Genomic DNA, 19,448 nt, shown 5'->3' with positions numbered 1-19,448 from the left:
GTTCGAGCTGAGTCTGATCAATCGGCGTCCGTCCTCCAGAGGCCCGAGGTGACACTGCAGGTTGATTAGCAAGCAAGGCGCAAAATGAGCGCAAATGCAATGGTGTCCTGACTGTTTCGGGGCTGTCGTGACGCTGACGCATCAAAACCTGGTCTCACTGAATCCTGCAGAATAGGGTGGGTCACGCTGTCTGTGATGACTTATGCCAGCAGCCATAATTCGATCACGGCGAGATATTGGCTTGATCAATTGTGCTCGTTCACACTGTACAATAAATATTTCCTGAGTCTTGTAAGTAATGCAGCAGCTTCACACAGGAAAACAATCAAATTGTGATTATTTGTTCTTTTTTTTTTATTGTTTGCCATTTGCTTACTAGAAAGTAATATCAAAGTAATTGACTCTTTTTTTTTTTTTAAGTTCAGGAGCATCGATGGATTGATGGATCTTAAAGTGAAATTCAGCCATGAAACTTTAAGCTTTTTCTTTCTTTATATCATGATTTGGTAAACAATCCTAGTCTTCACTCAGGAAGACACCCTCCTTTGTCGGGGCTAAAATAGAACTGTGAGTTCAATGAAACAGATTGTATGGAGGCTGTTTTGAATGTCTAACTCAATCTTCACTGTCCTCAAAGCTTTATAAATACTTAATTTGTGTGTGTTCAAAGAAATATTAGGAGAAATTCTGAGATGTTGCATAATTATATGAATTACTCTTTTAAATAAATCAATTTTCTTTTCCAGGTACTTTTAGTTTTTGCCAAAGAGGATAGTCAGAGTAATGGCTTCTGTTGGGCATGTGAGAAGGCCAACTTCAGGTGCAGCATGGCGCGAACACCCGAGTCGGCTCTTGAATGCTTCTTGGAGAAGCATCATGACCTCGTCATCATTGACCACAGACATTCCAGACACTTTGACGCTGAAGCACTATGCCGGTAAGCAAGCTCGCTCGTCATCAATCCATTTTTTCACGCTTTGCCTTTTTATTTGTCCGATGTACCTCTGCGGCCTTGTCATGTGGTGAATTATCCATTCATTATTACACACCGGTTGCTGATGAGAAGTGAGGATTTAGGTGTTTTTGTTGGCTTTGCAGACTGTAACTATACATTACTGAATTATTCTGACCTTAGATTGACTCTTTCGTATTTACGTGGGAACCTGGTCAGCTTTACTTTAGACCCCTTATACGTGCCACGACATATGATCGAACTTTAGTCGCCCCACGTGGAAGAAATCCACATCGCGGCAGCCCAAAGGTTAAGAAATATAAAAACAAGGGTTCAAAATATACAAAGAGGTTTCAAAAGGTTGTGGAGGACCATTTCTGTTTTATGCAAGTTGTGCTTTTGTTTGTGAACACATTATACAGCAGTGCACAAAAAATACACAATAGTATGCAGTTGTGTGAAGTCATTATTATCACACAGTTTGAACTGTATAAGACAACATTACATGATGGTTCTGCAGCAGTCCAAACGTCACCATACAGGGTGGCCTTGAATTTATTTGTATTTATTTTTGTTAGCTGGGGCATACAAGAGTTATTCACTTGGTTGCACCTCACTGATAATGTCCCCACAAACATTGAAATAGTTCTAACATTTACATAAACTGTTTAAAATAAATGCTCCATAGACGGCTCATAAGGCAATGTAAAATTATTTTACCGACTTTCACCAAATGTTCAAGCAGCACAACTAAGTGTTTTGTACAGTTAAAATTTCAGCTGTTAATTACTTTTAGTTTACTATATTTTCATTACTTCAAGCAATGTTTTGAACGTTTTTTGTCCTTTTTTTTTTTTTACACCTTGAAAATGTCTGTACCTGGGAATATGTTCATTCAATTTCGATGTTTGTTGGGTTACACCGACCTGCCGATGCTGTTATGGATTTAGACTTTAGGAATACCATTGAACTGAATTAAAACCATGTAACTCCTTGTATTTTAACTCTCGAGAATGAATTCAGACCAGATGAGCCCAACACAGCCAATTATAGCACCAGTTTTTCCCCATTTCCAGGACGTATGGCAACGTTCTGTGGGGCTCTCTCTCTCTCTCTCTCTCTGTCTCTCTGTCTCTCTGTCTCTCTCTCTCTCTGTCTCTCTCTCTCTCTCTCTCTCTCGGCCTCCAGCGTGTGCTACCGAGTGAAGTCATGTCGCTGAGAAATGAGCAGAGCCTGCCCATACTCCTCTCTATCTTTAGCCTCTGCCCAAACCAAAAACACATTTACAAACATTCATTTGCCTTGCCCAGCATGTATGTTAACCCTATTCATTTTGGCCAATCCATATGTTCAGAGTACACGCACAGGCTCCGGCGGGGAACTAAAGGGCCTTTATGACCGCTGGCTGGGGAAAACCACAGGCGGATGAGTGGCCCGGTACACTGCATTCTTTCAGAGGCCTCGGCCTGCTCACAGAGCTCCACCAGTGGGTTCTGCCTGCCTGGGAGAATCGGAGCGTGAAAAAAACTGAAAAATACATTGATTTGATGCCATGGGCTTTTCCACCAGCCCGCTCGCTCGCTAAAAGGCTCCCTCTGTTTACATTTAGGTCAATTAGAGCGGTCAACTCTTCAGAAAACACTGTGATAGTCGCTGTTGTGAAAAGGTACGTTATTCCACCTTTTCCTTTTCTCTCTGATCTCTTCCTCTCCGTTCAAGTGATAAGAAGTATTTAAAATGCCTCTCTTGTGGAGTTCTCCGGAGTTTGTTATATACAGCAACCCCTCCGATGCTCTCCCAACAAGCGTTTGTCATGTCAATGTTTCACTGCTAACATGTATTCACTTTTTAAGGCCAGACAGAGAAGAAGCCTCTGTGATGCCGCTGATCAATGCCGGCTTTAATAGGGTGAGCAACATGTTGCGTAAATATGTTTGTCCTATTGATGTATTTCATATCCCTTTTGTCACCACTCGCTGTAAAAGCGGGCATCTGGACCCTAAAGCCTTTTTTTTTTTTTTTATCTTCATTGAGCTACTAATGCATGAATCACAGCAACGTTGTAGCCTTTGATTCCGTTGTGTTGCTGTGACCCTCAGAGATATGTGGAAAATGCCAATATGATGGCCTGCTACAATGAGCTGCTACAGTTGGAGCATGGAGAAGTGCGGGCACAGTTCAAACTGAGGTGAGCCATGCTGGAGGTCAATTCTGCATTAGTCACAATCGTGGTGCCATTTTTTTGAAAAGACCATGTTGCAATTGTACAGGCCTGTATATTCACAAGAACAGACCGACCTCACTTTCGCAATAAAAAAATCTCCTACGAGCTCTCCTGGTTTTAAAGGTTCATATTGTTTATGGATCCCAAAAGATGTTAATTATGATTTATGATTAGATTGCTTAGAAAGTCCAGAATCGACTCAAATTGGGCTGCATAGCATGAGAATGAACACGTGCGGTTTTACAGTAAATACAGTGACGGCTCTTCTGAACTGGAATCGAAAATTCTGTTGTTTTATGTTTGTCTGAAGAGATAAAAGTTATCCTGCCCTGAGATGAAAAATAATTCCACAGAAAGTGGGTGTACATATGCCATTGTTTCCAGCACGACAGATCTTTATATACCCCTCTTGAGAGGACCCTAAGAGTAAATACTTCTAAATAATTGTACTATTCAGTGCCTGTTGCCAATTTAAACAATATTTTTGGTGTTGCTCTTTTTGTTTCTCTGTTCCAGGGCTGGCAATGCTATTTTCACAGCTCTAGAACAAAGCCAAGAGGCCATAGAGATCACTTCTGAAGATCAAATAATTCAGGTGGGTTTTCTTTCCACTGTGTTCAATGTGATCGGCCGTTGTTGTCTTATTCCTATCCTCCGTTTAATGTAATATCTTATTTTAGCATCATTATCTGTGTTGGGATTTCACCCAGAAATAGGAGTGATAGTCGTTACCCAACACACTGGAGCTTTTGTTATCACCATATAGTTGAATAGAAATACTCTTGTTTGACCTTCATGAAATGAGCAACTCGTGGGCAACATTTCATTTGCTTGCTCAGATTCAAGTCAGAAGGATCACTGAAATCGGAGCAGATTCGGTAAAAAGTCGATTCACACGATCCGACGAAACCTGAACAGCGTTGTTGCTTCTCCTTCCACAGTATGTGAATCCTGCCTATGAGTCCATAATGGGCTACCAACAAGGCGAGCTAATAGGGAAGGAAATAATAGAAGTGCCTAAAAGTGAGAAGAATAAGCCTGATCTCCTTGAAACAATAAACTCCTGCATACGGAAAGGAAAGGTAATATGCTTTCATTAAACTACCATGTCATATAAATAAACTGTGAGCATTGTTTTGTGTTTTTTTTTTTTCTGGGGGTTTAATTTCCTCGCAAAATGAATGACCACCTTCTTGCGATGGCTTACTTGTTTCGGTACATAGGTTCGACGTGTAATTTAGTTTACGTGGTATACGATTGCGTGCACGTGCCTCCACGTGTGCCGTGGGCCGGCACCACCGGCGATCCAGCATCTCTTTTTCATGTGTATAAAAAAAAAAACAGCGGTTGATGGTTGTGTTGTAATCTTACTACACAGAGAGCGAAGGTCAGTCCCAGACAGGCAAACAGCAGGACGGGTCTTTTTAAGCTGCTAAAGCGGTCTGCGGGTGGGGGGGGGGGGGCACATGAAACAAACGCGCTGGACTCCCCGGAGCGCTCCCTCTAGCCATTAAAGCAAAGTTGCCGCTGTCTGAAATGCTTTGACCAACCTTGCCCACTCAACATGACGCACAAACACTGCGCCGCGAAACACGTTTTTCAGGACATCACATCTTTTTAGTCTGCCGCTGCATTTGTGATCATTGTTTAAATACAACCACGGATAGATATCTTACAGTGCTTTTTTTTTTTTGGTGCCCTTTGTTCCTTTGTTCCAGGAGTGGCAGGGGATTTATTATGCCAAAAAGAAGAATGGAGACAGCATTCAGCAAAATGTGAAGATCACACCTGTAATTGGACAGGGAGGGTGAGTAACATTACGTTGAATTGTTATCTTCCCAGTTAAATACAGTCCTTTTCCCAAAAGGGTTCAGTGCGTAAAATGTAAATAAAACGGGATGCACACACGAGAGAATCCCATAACCTCATATTTTATTCTTTATGGCACATGGGCTTCACATCACATTTCTTTAATATAATTATATGTTTAAGTTTTTATGTTTTGCTGGTGAACGGTCTGGACTGCGAGTCCAATTCTGCACCCGGACTCATCCCGTGTGGAGTTATGCCATTGCAATGCATTATGGTTCCTCTTTCTAAGACCTTTATTTACATTTCAGCATCAATGGATAACTTTGAGATGTGAGATAACCACACATATATGAAACCATTTTCCATTTTGTCCCTTTTTTTTTTTTTTAAATGAACTTTGTCCCAGACAGACACAGTAGTGCTTTTTGATTGTTTCACAATCGACTTCTTGTGTTGTTTGATATAACTTTAACTTGCATGTGGCTCTCAGACTGTGAAGTGTGTTCCACAGACGGTTTCTGAAAGTGTTCCTGAGCCCATGCGGTGGTTTCTGTGACAGAGTCTTGACTGTTTCTTAATGCAGTGCTGCCCGAGGGCCTGAAGATCACAAGCATTTAACTTTGGACTTCAGCTTTCTCCACCATCTTCAGATTGCCTGAATCATTTAGTTATACTAAGTACTGCAGATGGTGTGATCTTCAAACTGTCTTCTGTGTTTTGGATGGATTAGTTTGCTTAAATTGAACAACTTTTCTCAGTATTTCTTCATGCAGATTGGTTACGCTTCACCCATTTCACAATGTTTTGACACCGTCTTGTTATTCATTGTCAACTCGCCAAATTATTTGCAAACATTTTCTGTCGTCTGTCCCAACTTTTTGGAAAACTTCTGCTGCCACCCGGTTCAAAATGAGACACTTTCAACATTTGATATTCTATATTGCAAATCGTTGAATTGTTGTTGTTGTTTTCCTTTTTAATTTGTGGATGTTAACACTATTAATTACATGGAATGAACAATGGTGCCATTTCTTTTCTTGTCATTTACAGAAAAATCAGACACTATGTGTCTATCAACAGGCCTTTAAATGATAATAATAAGGTGAGATGTGGTTCTTGTTTTTCCCATTTACATTCCCATTTCTATTACTGAATCACATCAATGTGTTTTTCTCCTCTGTTTGTGCAGAGTGATAAATCCAGTGAACGGGTGCAGAGTGCAGAGTCCCAGACAGGTAAAATATCCCAAAACTTTTTCTGCTGCATAAATATGGAAGACATCTTGGTGTTAGTCTTGTCAGTATTAGTCATGGAAATTCTTTCCAGGGCGAAGCCACTGATAAACCACAAAACAATTGTGAATCACAGAATCATGGTTGTCATTAGGAAGCACAACTTCCACTCTCAGGATTACATATCTGCGTGATTCACATTTCTAATATTAGATGATTGTTTGCAGACACCGAATACATGTTGGATATCAGCACATTGGGGAACTTTAGCCGCGTAAACCGAGACACTTTGGAAATCTGTCAGCAAATACATAACACCATGCCAGGAAATCATTATCTTATTTCGTCATGACCCTTTTAATTTTTTTTTATTCCCACCGAGTGACTTGTCCTGATTTACCTTTACTGAAAAAGGACCTAATTGCATCTTTTGTTGATCTTAGAAAAGTTACGCACATTCATATATTCTCCAGACTGAGCTGTTGTTCCTTGTTGTGTTGAATAGAAATGCAATTCACAGCTGCACCTAGTTTCAAAATCGAGTATCTCAGCTTTTAACAGGCAAACATCACGGGGATCATATCTTTCATGTGCTGACGTCACTGGCTGACTCAAAAGAAGTGATTTTGAAATCTCCCTGTTTGTTTATGAGCCTTGGTGTTGCGGATCAGTACATTTCGCGGTAACTCTGTAGGTCTTGTGTTTCGAGGTTCAAAAGGTTGATGGTGCTTTTTGGATTATGACACAACCCTACTAAATCTGTTTAATTAGTAAAGCCTTTTGATCATTTGAGTAAACAAGTCTTTCTTTTATGCCTATCTCTTTTTTTAAACTTGGTTGATTTTGAGTGTTTTTAATGCCACAATGACTAAATAGAAGCAGAAGGTGCCATCATTTAGAACAAAAATCCAGTGTCTCCTTGCAGAATTAAAGCTCAACTCAGTTATACTAAAAAGTAACAAATTTTCCTGCTCTTATAAAGAAAAACCTAAAGAAGTTTTTTTTTCCAACTGAATCACAGGAACAAAATGAGTTCTTCAGATCTGATTACGAGATCCGTATACCACAATGTAAATGTGACAACAGTAAATGAAAGTTTGTCAACAAAAAAGCTAATTAAAAAAAACGGTGATCCCTAAAAGTACTGTTCAGCCAAAACATGCTTGAAACAGGTTTTTAACAGGTTTTGAAAATGAACACCAGTACAGTCGGTGAAATGCTCTTTCACTGTTGGGAATGCACAATAAATCTTGTTTATTTGTAATCTCTAGTGTATCACAAGGGAAGCTGGGGTTGCTTTATTTTTTCTTTTTTTATGTTTCACTTCTCAACTGAAAGGCAAGCATTTCTCAGAACTGACTTGAGTGACTTAAGAATCCTCACCGATACGTTTGGTTGTGGTTGTAGATGAAATGTGTCGCTGCTGTGTAATATTCAGATATGCGACTGAAAATGAGACAGAACATTGAACACATTTTGTTCACAAACAGTACATTTATTTGCTAAACGAAATAACAAAAATGTTAATCTCTTTTGTCTACTGAGCTTCAGGCTGAGTGTTGAAGTATTGTACAGTCAGTTTGGATTTTTTTTAAATACAATTTTAGTAGGAAAAATTTCCTCTGTCATTTATTAAAACTCACAAAAATTACTCGCTATTGAAAGATAATTTGTTAAAGAAATGTTTTCAGTCCATGTTCGGTTTTAAGAATGATTTCCAATTGTTTATTTTCTATTCGGTAATTGATATCACATTGTTTACCTTCTCAGTAACACCGAAATTAAAGTGTGGAGTTGTGCTTTATTTCCTTGTGTTGTCATCTCAAACCTTTAATGTACTTTAGCCCTTTTCTTTGAAAATGATGACAACGCTTTACACTTCTCATTAGACCAAAAACACTGGTGAAGCAGTTCTTCCTCTGTCACTCCCTCAGTTCTCCTGATTGGACTTTGAAAATATGAAAATAATTCAATAATAAGAATATGAAAATGTGTTCCTTCATATTTGTTCACACGTACAATACACATCAAACTAGTGCAAGAGATTTCAATTTTGAAATACGGGCCCATTTAATCAAATGTGGAGATTTTTTATACGCATTATTTTGTAGGACAGAAGGACTCGGGAAGTTTATAGGATGTGACAACAGGATTGTGAAACTTTTAAGACAAAGTCATTGAGAAATATATATCTTATAATGCATATAATATAATGTAGATGTAGTTTGTCGGGATGAAGAAAGAAACTATATCTTAAAAGTGCTTCTAACAAGACATCTGTGGTTAATATTTCTCAAGTTCCCTCCAAAATGTCAAAGGCCACTGGACCAACATGTAGAGTCACACCGGTGATGATGATGCCACTGCAGACATTAAAGATCACTACTAAATTTGAATGGTGTCACCTCTAGTACAGGATGCAATTAACCTAATATGAACACCTCAACTGTTTTTTTTTTTTTTTGTGTGTGTCGTCCGTGTGTTCATGTGACGTCTTTTCTTCTCCCCAGACATGCAATCCAGTAAGCACAAAGACCGGAGGAAAGGCTCTCTGGACGTAAGATCCACGACGTCCCGGGGGAGCGATGGTGAGAGTGAAGGGAGATGGATGATGGAAACTTTGGGCATCAAGTGTTAATTGGAGCCGTACACAAACAAACTCATTAGAAAGTGTTTGGACAACTGCAGCTAAACTTGTTTTTCTTTTTGCTCCTCTTGCGAGATTAACTTTGAAACTTCTAACACAGGGACGCTATTTTTACTTCTTTTTTTTTTTTTCCCCCATCCCTATAGGGAGCTCACAGCGGAGGCACTCGTCAATGGCCCGAATACACTCCATGACCATCGAGGCCCCCATCACTAAGGTGGGTCAGCCCCCCCCCCCCCCCCCAAGCCTTCATCATATGATTAGTACTTTGTACTGAAGTTCTGTATCTCATGACCGAGCTCTTAGGTTATAAAACTGCCACAAGTGCCATGAGCACTTCTTGTGCTGCAACCAGCGCTGATGTAGCGATCACGCACACATGTCAAGAGGAGATGGTCGGAAACAGAAAAGGTCCCCGGGGATGGGTCATATGACACGCTGCAGTTCCTCTGCTGTATCATTTGACTGTGTTGCGAGTCCCTCTGGGCGTCATCCTCAACAGGATAAAGCGGTGAAAGAACTGCTGCTACGCTCTCTGTACTTGTGTAATGAGCTACAACTTGTGCTGTGACACACGCCGGCACGCCTCCCCATAGGTGCGGCTATCGTTGGAGCTTCTGCAACTTTCAAGTCGATCACCCGAAAAGTGAATATAGGAACCTTTTGGCTCGTTTAAATCAAAATGTTTCACTTGTATTTGTTTTAAAGACGCAAACATCACCTAGGAAGTGTTCAGGTTACTGCCAAACTAGCAATCTTCTAACAGTAACGCACTGCAAACCAGGGGTCAGCAACCTTTCTAACACGGCAAGATAGTCTGAAATGAAAATGAATTAACTTAGTGTGACACAAAATATAGAAAACATTTCACAAGACGGCAACAAAAGGTAAGCATGGATCTCTTTTCTAAACTGCTTTTAATCACTCAAAACATATTGCGCCAGGAGAGGGAAAACGGGGATTACAGGGCATCAAATATCTCAACAGGCACATGTTTAGACGACGGCCAAGTGTTTTTCCATCACAACAGTATCGGTGAAAAATATCTAGTCATTCGCAAAGTGTGTTTAAGGGGAGGTTCGATGTTGTTTTTCATAACAGAAATTGATCCCTGACAATAGATGCAGTGAAAAGCTATTTCCATCTAAAATGGCTGATTTTCACTGATGTCGGTGTTACAATGACAATTCTGTAGTTTGCCATCTGTGACTCTTGTGTTTGACGTTTCCTACCCCTGAGGTAAATGTTTTGCCCTTTTGATTTGGTCTTCATGACGAATTATTCAGTTCTACTTCAAGGCTCGGTCTTGTCTATATTATTATACACGAAGTGTTGACTTCTTCACTTAATTGATCTTTTTCAACAATTATTCATGATATTTTTTAGATCACTTGAACCTTCCAAGAAATACTCGTGCCAGCTTGCGCACGATGCCTGTAGGGTTAGATAGTTGTGTAACCCTCCATGCTTTTGATTATTATGATGACGAGGAACTGTTGGGTGTTAATTACTATTTATGAGCAACTTTACTGCTTGCCACAAATGAAGTCAGGTCTGGCAAGTTAGTCCCGTTCTTAATCCACTTTGGTAGAGGAGTCTCTGAGGCCGTATTATAATTATAGAATTGCCCCAAAAATGTAGAATACTAAAAATAATTATTGTAAATCTTTTCACTGGATTGAAAAAAGAAGAGAAAAAAACAATCTCCCCAGAGGGGCACTATTGTATTTCTGACCTTTGTGTCCTTTTGTACATGTGTTTGCCTAAAACTACAGGTGACGGAGTCATTGTTTCCTGGACCCAGAGGCTTTAAAATAACCCAAATCAAATAGGACTGGCCAGATGTGTACACATTTGCTATTAATAGAAAATTAATTCTTATTTTTACCTTACTATTTTTTGAACACTTTGAGAGATTGTAATTGTTTTACCAGTGGAAATCCTCTATTATTTATCTGTCTTCATTTCATACATTCCCACTTGCTAATACCGCAACTGATCATCAACTTTCTCTTGAATTTGTACAGGTAATCAACATCATCAACGCAGCGCAAGAAAGCAGTCCCATGCCCGTGGCCGAGGCCTTGGATCGGGTACTGGAGATCCTGAGGACCACTGAGCTCTACTCCCCACAGCTGGGCACCAAGGATGAAGATCCGCATACGAATGACCTCGTGGGAGGGCTGATGACGGTAAGCAGCGGATCCTTCGGAGCACAGGGGTCCTTCAAACAGCCCGAAAACACCCAAACACCTTCCTTCCGTTATGCGTGAATCCACTCCTATATGATAAGGCGTGAAGGTCTGCAAGCGTGCGCCGCGATATCAAAGAATCGGAGGGACGCAGGTCGGTGCGCCCCTGCGTGTGCGTACTTTGGCTTTTTTCTGTTCACATTCGGGGGAGGGAGGAAGAGTCGGACGGTGAGATTTAACAGACAGCGCTGGTGAAGAACAGAAGTAGAAATGCTGCCAAGTTGGCAGTCTTGGCAACAACCCCAGAGGAAGTGTTAGATTGTCCTTTGTGCTCCTGTAGGCTGGAGAGGAAAGCCCAGCCCACCCTGCCCCCCCCCCCCCCTTCCCACCCATGTTTAGTTCCCTCTCCTCTCTCTCTCTCTCTCTCTCTCTCTCTCTCTCTCTCCCTCCAGAGTCACACTCACATGAACCTTTTCCTCTCCACTCCACATGCCTGGAAACATCCTGTTCTTTGGATCAGATGAATAAGCATGACTTTACTTATACATGTGGCCTGTGGAAACACAGCAGCACAGTTGGTCTTTCACCAGAGACACTCGTTCTGCATAAATGATAAAAGCCTGATGGAACCACAGAGCGGCGAAGTCTTTGTCCTGGTTTAGATGATTATTTCTATCCGTTCTGTTTTGCTGGCCGCCGTTTTCTGTTCGTTGCGGTGACGGCCGGGGTGCTGGACCTGAACTCGGGAGACCTTGTGAACATTAAGAGAGGAGCTGTCATCTTTCTGGGGTAGAAGGTCTTAAAATAGCTGGTGTGTACACAGGCAGCGCCACCATGAGACAATGCTGGGGTCAAAGATGAGCCAGTCTCCTTTTCCTTTTTCACTTGTGAAGTAAACATTTCAATCTGTGACACACGCCCATGTACTCACTGACACTCAATATAGACTCACTGGTATTGGGAACACTCGTGCCACAATGCTCTGCGTTAAATTATGCCCTTTTAAAGGTAATAATAATAATATACTATTAAATATGATATATAATGGAGCGTCTGAATATGAGAAACTCCACTCGTATGATGTAGTTGAACCAAGGCTGTAGTAATGTACGAGCTCAAGCTATAACATTGTTTTTAAGATATCGTTTAAATTTGAATCCAAACCATACTGACACAGTTGTTGTTCTCGGTCATGATTAACAGTGAGAATGTGTTAAATTAAGTGGTTTTTGGGTGCCTTCATCTTTGAAGAGAACGACTGGATCAGACAAAGGTGGCTTGCAAAGTGGACCAGTTGCCAAACCTTTTGTTGTTTAATTTCTTAATTTCTTCATATTTTTGTGAGTTGGTGACGCACAATGAAGGATTTGGAGGGAAACATGCCAGTTTCAGTCTGACGGGAACAACCAGTGGCCATATAGATGAATTGGATAATGGCAAAGGTTTAAAATGATACTTGACATGAGGTCTGGTAAACACAGCCGGCGCGGCACACACCCGAAGGAGAGCGGGATCATTATACTTCTCACCGCATCTTTAAATATGTGAGCGATGATGTGTTACCCAACTGATAAACCCCATTTGCAGATCCAGCATGTGGAAATACCAAGAGGAAGACATTTGGCCGAATGAAATAATTTATTGCAGATTACCTGACGCATGTGCATAAATGATCAGGAGGCCATTTTTGACATCCTGATAATTTAGAGCTATTGAATACAGTGATAATTATGTAAACAGCCCATTTGTTTCATTAATAATCTTAGTTTACTCCTTGGGCTTGGATGTTTTTCCCCTAAGTACTTAAACTCCTGTCTCATTGCCTCTTCTACTCTTATATAAACCTTCATTTCTCCAGGTTTTCCTCAACTTCTCCTGTATCCTGAGTTCATCTGTTAGCCTGTTAATCACCGCTGCTGCAGTGTCATTTTTTAGTTATTCTCTTTGTATATTATGCAATAAGATTACATGAGCCTGTGACGTTGATTCAGAACAGGAACGGACCAAACGGCTCACAAACATTTTAACCACACTTCCAGAAGGCCAGCAACACTTCGAGAAAAAACATATGAGAACTTGGCTGTTAATTTAATAAGAACCATCTCTCTCTATTAAGTTTGTTAAATCACCATGTAAGTATTTGATATTTTTGACCTAAATATGTTTATGATTGTGCACAGGATCATATATGTCTATCTCACACACTGCAAAGATGAACAGCAAAGAAGAGCACATATCCACAAAGGTCAATATGAAGACAATCAGACATCGCAGTTATAAATGTCTACAACATATAACTCAATGTGTTTTCACAGAATATGAATGTTATACAGTAGCTCCCTCCTCATTATCATTGAAACAAACGGAATTCTTCTCATCTCTTTTTTTATTTCTTGTACCTCGTTGATACGTAAACCTTTTACAGTTGTTTAAACGTGTGATATTTAGACTGCAGCTTTGGTTCAGTGATTTCAGCCCACCGCCGCCTCCCTCCTCCCCGCCTCCCTCGACTCGTGTCTAAATCTGATCTGTCATTTGTGGCTCACTGAAATGCCTGTGATGGTGATGTTCAAGTCACAGAAACATGAACTGCTCTCACCCAAGTTTCCTTAAAGTCCAACCTGATGCCTGTGTTTGTGCTGCTTGTGACTTAATTTAGCGGAGAGGACTTTTATATCAGGCCTGATGCAAGAGTGAGTTTCGCAGCCAGACAATTAAACCTTAAAGCCACCAAACGGTTCCTCTTTTAAATGACGCCCTTGTATTTTTAAGACCTAGTTTAACTCCTCGTATGGCTGTTCCAGAGACAATAAATGGTGGATCTTGTTATTGTGTGCATGCATTGAGTTAATTACACTTTCTCACTCCTTCCTCTATATTTGAATCTTTTTTTTTTTTTTTTGCTTGTTCACAGGATGGTTTACGCAGACTGTCAGGAAATGAGTACATCTTTTCCACAAAACGTGAGTTTGCGAAAAAGCATACAGCAGGTTTGGCATTAAATGAGTTGGCAGGGTTTAAGAGTTGTATCTCCACTTTTGAGCTATATTGCTACTCCAAACATAAAACCTTTTTTTTTTTTTTTTTTTTTTAAAGTAGAGTTCAGCCAGAGGTAGGAAACGGCACATCTTTAAGATCTTTCTTTACGTGAATACCTCCTTTCTTGTCGTTCCCTTATTGCCCTCAGAACCTCACCACATCCCCAGTCACCTGACAACTCCTTTATCGTTAAATGACATCCCCCCTCGCATTGCCCAGACCATGGAGAATGAGGACTCCTGGGATTTCGACATCTTCAACTTGGAGGCTGCAACCATAAAACGGTGAGACGGCACATCAAAAGTTGTGCATCTTCAAGAGATGTCTTTATCATTCTGCACAGAGAACCTGTGATGAGAGTCTGTACGCATCTATCTGCAGGCCTTTGACCTACTTGGGCCTGAAGATCTTCTCCCGCTTTGGGGTCTGTGAATTCCTGAACTGCCCCGAAGCCACGCTGCGCTCCTGGCTACAAGTGATCGAAGCGAACTATCACTCCAGTAACTCCTACCACAACTCCTCACATGCTGCTGATGTCTTGCACGCAACAGCCTATTTTCTCTGCAAGGAGAGGGTCAAGGTAAATTAGTAATGAGTGATAAAGCTGTTTTTCAATGCATGAATGATTCAAACCACACGCGGCCCAATTTGATTTCAACTGGGCCAAACCTGGACAATGATTGCACAATACTTTATAAATACCTGTAAAGTTTCCTCTTACTCTCAGTGCACAAAATGAGTCTTATCCTGAAAGTTTTCACATTTCATGCCCTTTCCTTTTTTTGTTTTTTTTTGTTGATGCTTTAGTTTTTATTGAAACATTTTTCCAAAAGAACACGAGGAAGTACAGCACAAAAACATAAAAGCAAACACTTTGTGTCAACATCTAAATTCAGAATCACTTCTGAAGTTATTTTGAAGAACCGGAAATTTTGTAGCAAAACATCTTGCCTTCTGAAACCTTATCAGCCACAGTGTTTCTCTCTATAATCACGTTAGTGAAAGCTGGTTGAGAGCAAGGGTTTCTGCAGCCTTCAGCGGGTTTTCACAATCTCACTATCGCAATATCACTCTGACGCCAGCGCTACTCTGTTAACGTTCTGTCCCGCATTGACGCTCGTCTGCTGTTCAATTTTGGGTCTGAATCAATCGGACTGCTATTCTTGTTTGAACAGTAAACAAGACAGATTAGGAACAGAAGTCTTCTAATCTCTTATTTGTCAGTTTTACTGTTTATGTAGTCTGATTTTGACCCAGCTAGTTTCGACTCAGAGGTAATTTTTTTGATTTTCATTTGATATGGGGATGTGTTGCACATTTTGTTCATAGTAGGATACCGAAGTTTGGATCTGGGTCAGGAGTTTTCTGCTTGTCTGTGTTTCCATCAGCTTCTCTGGCTCTTCCCGTCGTCCAATGATATGCTTTTCAGTTTAATTGGTGACTCTGAATTGTCTATTTTGTTGAGTGTGTTTGTAAATGATTGTCGGACTCTCTCCAGTGTACAATAAGAATAGGGAAAGAGGCGTTTGATTAGAGGTTGTTTTTTTTTTATTTAGCCGTCAGCAGTAATACTTCATATGAAGCATTTGAAGGTTACAAGGTGCACAGGAAGTCATTATTACTTGCTGTGAATCCAAACGTAGGAATTCCCTATGGCACACATGTCTATCTCTCTCGAGACATTCTTAAGTGTTGCGTGTCTCATCCCTGCCTACTTCATCCTCGAAAGCCATGCTTTTGCCCAACTGTGTCAGTGGCTCAGTAAGCGGTTGAGGGCATGCACTGGTTAAGCTGATTACTAGACCATCTATTTCTGATCTCACTGGAGTGATCTTTCATTGGCTTAGCCTGTGAACTGTGAAGTTACATCATCCAAGGTTAATGAATCCCTGGAACTCCGCGGACGGGTCAGTGTGTCTGTTACGTGGAAATTAATTTCAAAAGTGTTTTAAAAGATCTGGTGGCTCCTGGCGGAGTGGTCGGAGCGTCGCCCTGGTTTGAACGCCGCTCCGCTGAAGAGATCGTCAGGGTCGCGTCCTTGAGCAAGAGAAATGACCACAGTTCAGATGTGGGGCACTCTCAACACAATCCTCTGTTTAATGAATTTGTAGAATTTCTATAAACGTGTCGTATAACCTTCAAATGAGTGCCTATTTTTTTAATATATGTACATTTAAAATCCTGTTTTTTTTTAATAGTTTAAAACTATTTCTGAATCTTTAAACTGGACTTGCACATATAAGCCTATCTAATGAATGAAGCAAAGATAGTTGACCAAGATATTTGAACTACTTCATCAAAGGTTATTTCTGAGGCCAATAACATTCATTTAAGTGAGAAACATTCATTTTAATTTTTCTTCATTGCTCTTGCGTCAACAGCAAAGTTTGGATCCCACTGATGAGGTGGCTGCCCTGATTGCTGCTACGGTGCACGACGTGGACCACCCAGGCCGCACCAACAGCTTCCTGTGCAATGCAGGAAGTGAGCTGGCCATCCTCTACAATGACACAGCGGTGCTGGAGAGTCACCATGCTGCCCTGGCCTTCCAGATCACCACCAGGGATGATAAGTGCAACATCTTCAAAAACATCGAAAGGTAGGAGAGTCATCACCACAAATAATGTCGGTCATGTTGGTGGCATTGAAGCTCCAGCATGGAAAATCTGCCTGCCTTGTGATTTCCCGGATTAAAGCTCAAGCAGATTTTCATATAGCACATTCAGCACAAAGAGAAGTAAAAAAAAAAAAAAAAACTTTTTTCAAAAGCATAACAGCATGTTTAAAATATGTTTTGATCGCAAAACTGAAATAATGCATATATAATGAAAACCAGAAAAACATAACATGTACAGTTCAATCAAAAGTAGGTACTGGTAGTAACATTAATTTCCTAAAACTGTTAAAGGTTTGTGTTCGGTGCATCAAGGTAAGACGGGGCCTGGGTTTGAATCCTGGTTGCAGTAGAAAAGGCATCCAGCATGAAAGGAGCTCGGTTCACTGGGCAAGTTGTGGTGATTTTCTCTAAAAATTGTAGCATTGAATAAACTATCTATTCAATAAATTGTCTAGCCCTAAATGATGCAGGGTTAACAAAATAAAGGCCATATTTCCACTTCAAATTGATGTTTTTTTCCTTCTTTAATTGTTATAAAAACTCCAATTAAAGTGAATCTGTAGACTTTAATACAATAAAGAACAGAAAAATTGATGTTAGAATCGCTGTTATTCATGTTTAAATTTTCTTATTGTGTCAATGCAACAAATTAGAATAATCCACATTTGATGATTATTGATTATTAATGATAGTGGTGAACATGCACTCTAATTTGTCATAGGGGTAAGACACGTTTCATGGTCGGAGTGAGGTTGAGTTTGGTTGAAATTAGGTTCAGCAGTTTTGGTTTTTTGGTTTTTTTAAGATCATTTTATTCAGGAAATGGAATCGTTGCAATATAACTTTGCGATCTGCGTGTTTATATACTGTATATATGTTTATGTGTGGCGTTAGTCAGTGTGTTTACAGCAGCGGGCCAGTAATGTGATTTGAGTTCCCAAAACAGAATAGCTCACATGTGCTGGTCCCCCTCTGAGGGGGGAAGGTGGACAAAGCGTCCATTCATGACCACTGTCACTGTAGTCAGGAGGAGAGAACCGTTCACACGGGTTCCCATGCTATCTGCCACTCTGTCACCTCTCTCTCACTCTCCCCCTTGTTTTCTCTTCCTCTGCTCTCCCTCCTTCGCCTGATTTTCCATTCATCCCCTTCTCTTTCCAGGAATGAATATCGAACGTTACGGCAGGCGATCATTGATATGGTGCTCGCCACAGAGATGACCAAACACTTTGAACACGTCAACAAATTTGTCAACAGCATCAACAAGCCTCTGGCTGCACTGGAGGAGAATGGGGTGAGGTTAAAAGACAAATGCTGAGACTCTTGTCAATGGTTGTGCGTTTCACGTCCGCGTAGAAGGAGTAGCCGAGTTCTAATTTTAGCGTTTCAGTGAAAAGCAGGGCACACTGAGGGTGACCACACCTAAGTCTCACTCTGTCACAGAACTACGTCCTGTCGACATGCGAGCAACATTAGATTAAGTCATAATGATCCGTGATGAGGGGGCTTGCTGCCGGTTGCTGCCCGGGTACAGATAGCTTTGTGGGGAGAGAATTTTTACAACTTGGTACCATCTTTCTCATGCCTGTGTGGAATGCTCAACACAGACATTTAAAAGTTGTCTTGCCTTTTAAAGACAGGAACAACGCTAATGTAACATTTGCAGCTCGCCACACTTTTGTTTTCGTTAGAAATCGTGATGTAAGGAAAATTCTGTCAGTTGATTTCTAAATAGGTGGATAAGTAATCTTTGTTACACGCGTGCATATTTTGTATTCATGAACTATGGGAAACGGCGAAAAGGAAAAGAGACCGAAACATCTAAAAGAGCCAAAGTGGCTTTGACAGCTATAGTAACAATAGCTGAAGTCTGCTATGCCCAGTAAGAAATGTTTAAATGGCCCCAAAAAAATTTGAATGAAACATTGATAGTTTTACAGAGCAATGAAACTACATAATTGCAAACCAAATAAACAGTTCATAAAGTTGTACATGATTGTACTATGCATACAAAAACTGTGTTTTCTCATTTTAAATGTCAAATATATTTTTGGCTCCAGATGAAATTTATTTGGTGAAAAATGGTAAAAAAAAAAAAAAAAAAACATCTCTTTTGGTCTTAAAGGTAGCAGAATCCTGATCTACAATCAAACCACACTCATTTTGAATCCACACAGCAGGCCTGTACTTCCTCTTGGCATAGTCAGTGAATTTAATATTGAAGCATAAAGTAGGTCACAAGTCATGTGACTTCCTGCAGCCCTCTTTACCCATTTACATACAAGTATGACTTCTGACGGGTTCCATTTTCTCTGAGCAAAGGTATAACCGTCTGGTATTCTATAGACTGCTAGCACCACACTGACTTCCGTCGGCTTGATTCGGTGTAAATACAGGTATTTTGGTGAGTTTTATAAGGATCGGTTCATATTGAGGTTTTCTTGGAGGTAATAATGCATATTTTTCTCCTCCCTTTTTTAGGGTAACAATGATGAGGAATCTGTCAAAAGCATTCTTACGTCCCCTGAAAATCGCATCCTTGTCAAGCGGATGCTGATTAAGTGTGCAGACATCTCCAATCCATGCAGGCCTCAGGAGCTCTGTATAGAATGGGCTGGGCGCATCTCAGAGGAGTACTTTGCACAGGTAATTAGACAAAAAAACAAGACATTATTGTCTGTTAAAATCCATCTCCACACACAAACGGCATTAGCAGTGTTTATTCGAAAGTCA

General features: G+C 40.5%; 1 protein-coding gene across 1 annotated transcript in view; it reads left to right on the top strand.

Moving 5' to 3' along the window:
• pde8a (phosphodiesterase 8A) overlaps positions 1-19,448 on the top strand; it is a 45,547-nt gene that overhangs the window by 23,269 nt on the left and 2,830 nt on the right. Inside the window, exons 3-20 of the mRNA XM_080494423.1 lie at positions 747-937; positions 2,562-2,618; positions 2,806-2,860; positions 3,052-3,140; positions 3,693-3,771; positions 4,118-4,258; positions 4,895-4,983; positions 6,039-6,090; positions 6,178-6,223; positions 8,731-8,808; positions 9,014-9,084; positions 10,895-11,059; positions 13,974-14,022; positions 14,247-14,382; positions 14,480-14,678; positions 16,480-16,697; positions 17,877-18,009; positions 19,197-19,361. Coding sequence (XP_080350549.1) covers positions 747-937; positions 2,562-2,618; positions 2,806-2,860; positions 3,052-3,140; positions 3,693-3,771; positions 4,118-4,258; positions 4,895-4,983; positions 6,039-6,090; positions 6,178-6,223; positions 8,731-8,808; positions 9,014-9,084; positions 10,895-11,059; positions 13,974-14,022; positions 14,247-14,382; positions 14,480-14,678; positions 16,480-16,697; positions 17,877-18,009; positions 19,197-19,361 — 2,013 coding nt within the window. The remainder of the gene's footprint in view (positions 1-746; positions 938-2,561; positions 2,619-2,805; positions 2,861-3,051; positions 3,141-3,692; positions 3,772-4,117; positions 4,259-4,894; positions 4,984-6,038; positions 6,091-6,177; positions 6,224-8,730; positions 8,809-9,013; positions 9,085-10,894; positions 11,060-13,973; positions 14,023-14,246; positions 14,383-14,479; positions 14,679-16,479; positions 16,698-17,876; positions 18,010-19,196; positions 19,362-19,448) is intronic.

This window comes from Blennius ocellaris (assembly GCF_963422515.1).
Source record: "Blennius ocellaris genome assembly, chromosome: 1".
In the NCBI taxonomy this organism is placed as follows: domain Eukaryota; kingdom Metazoa; phylum Chordata; class Actinopteri; order Blenniiformes; family Blenniidae; genus Blennius; species Blennius ocellaris.
The sequence above is the reverse complement of the archived record's forward strand: the minus strand, read 5'-3'. Positions and strand labels throughout refer to the sequence as shown.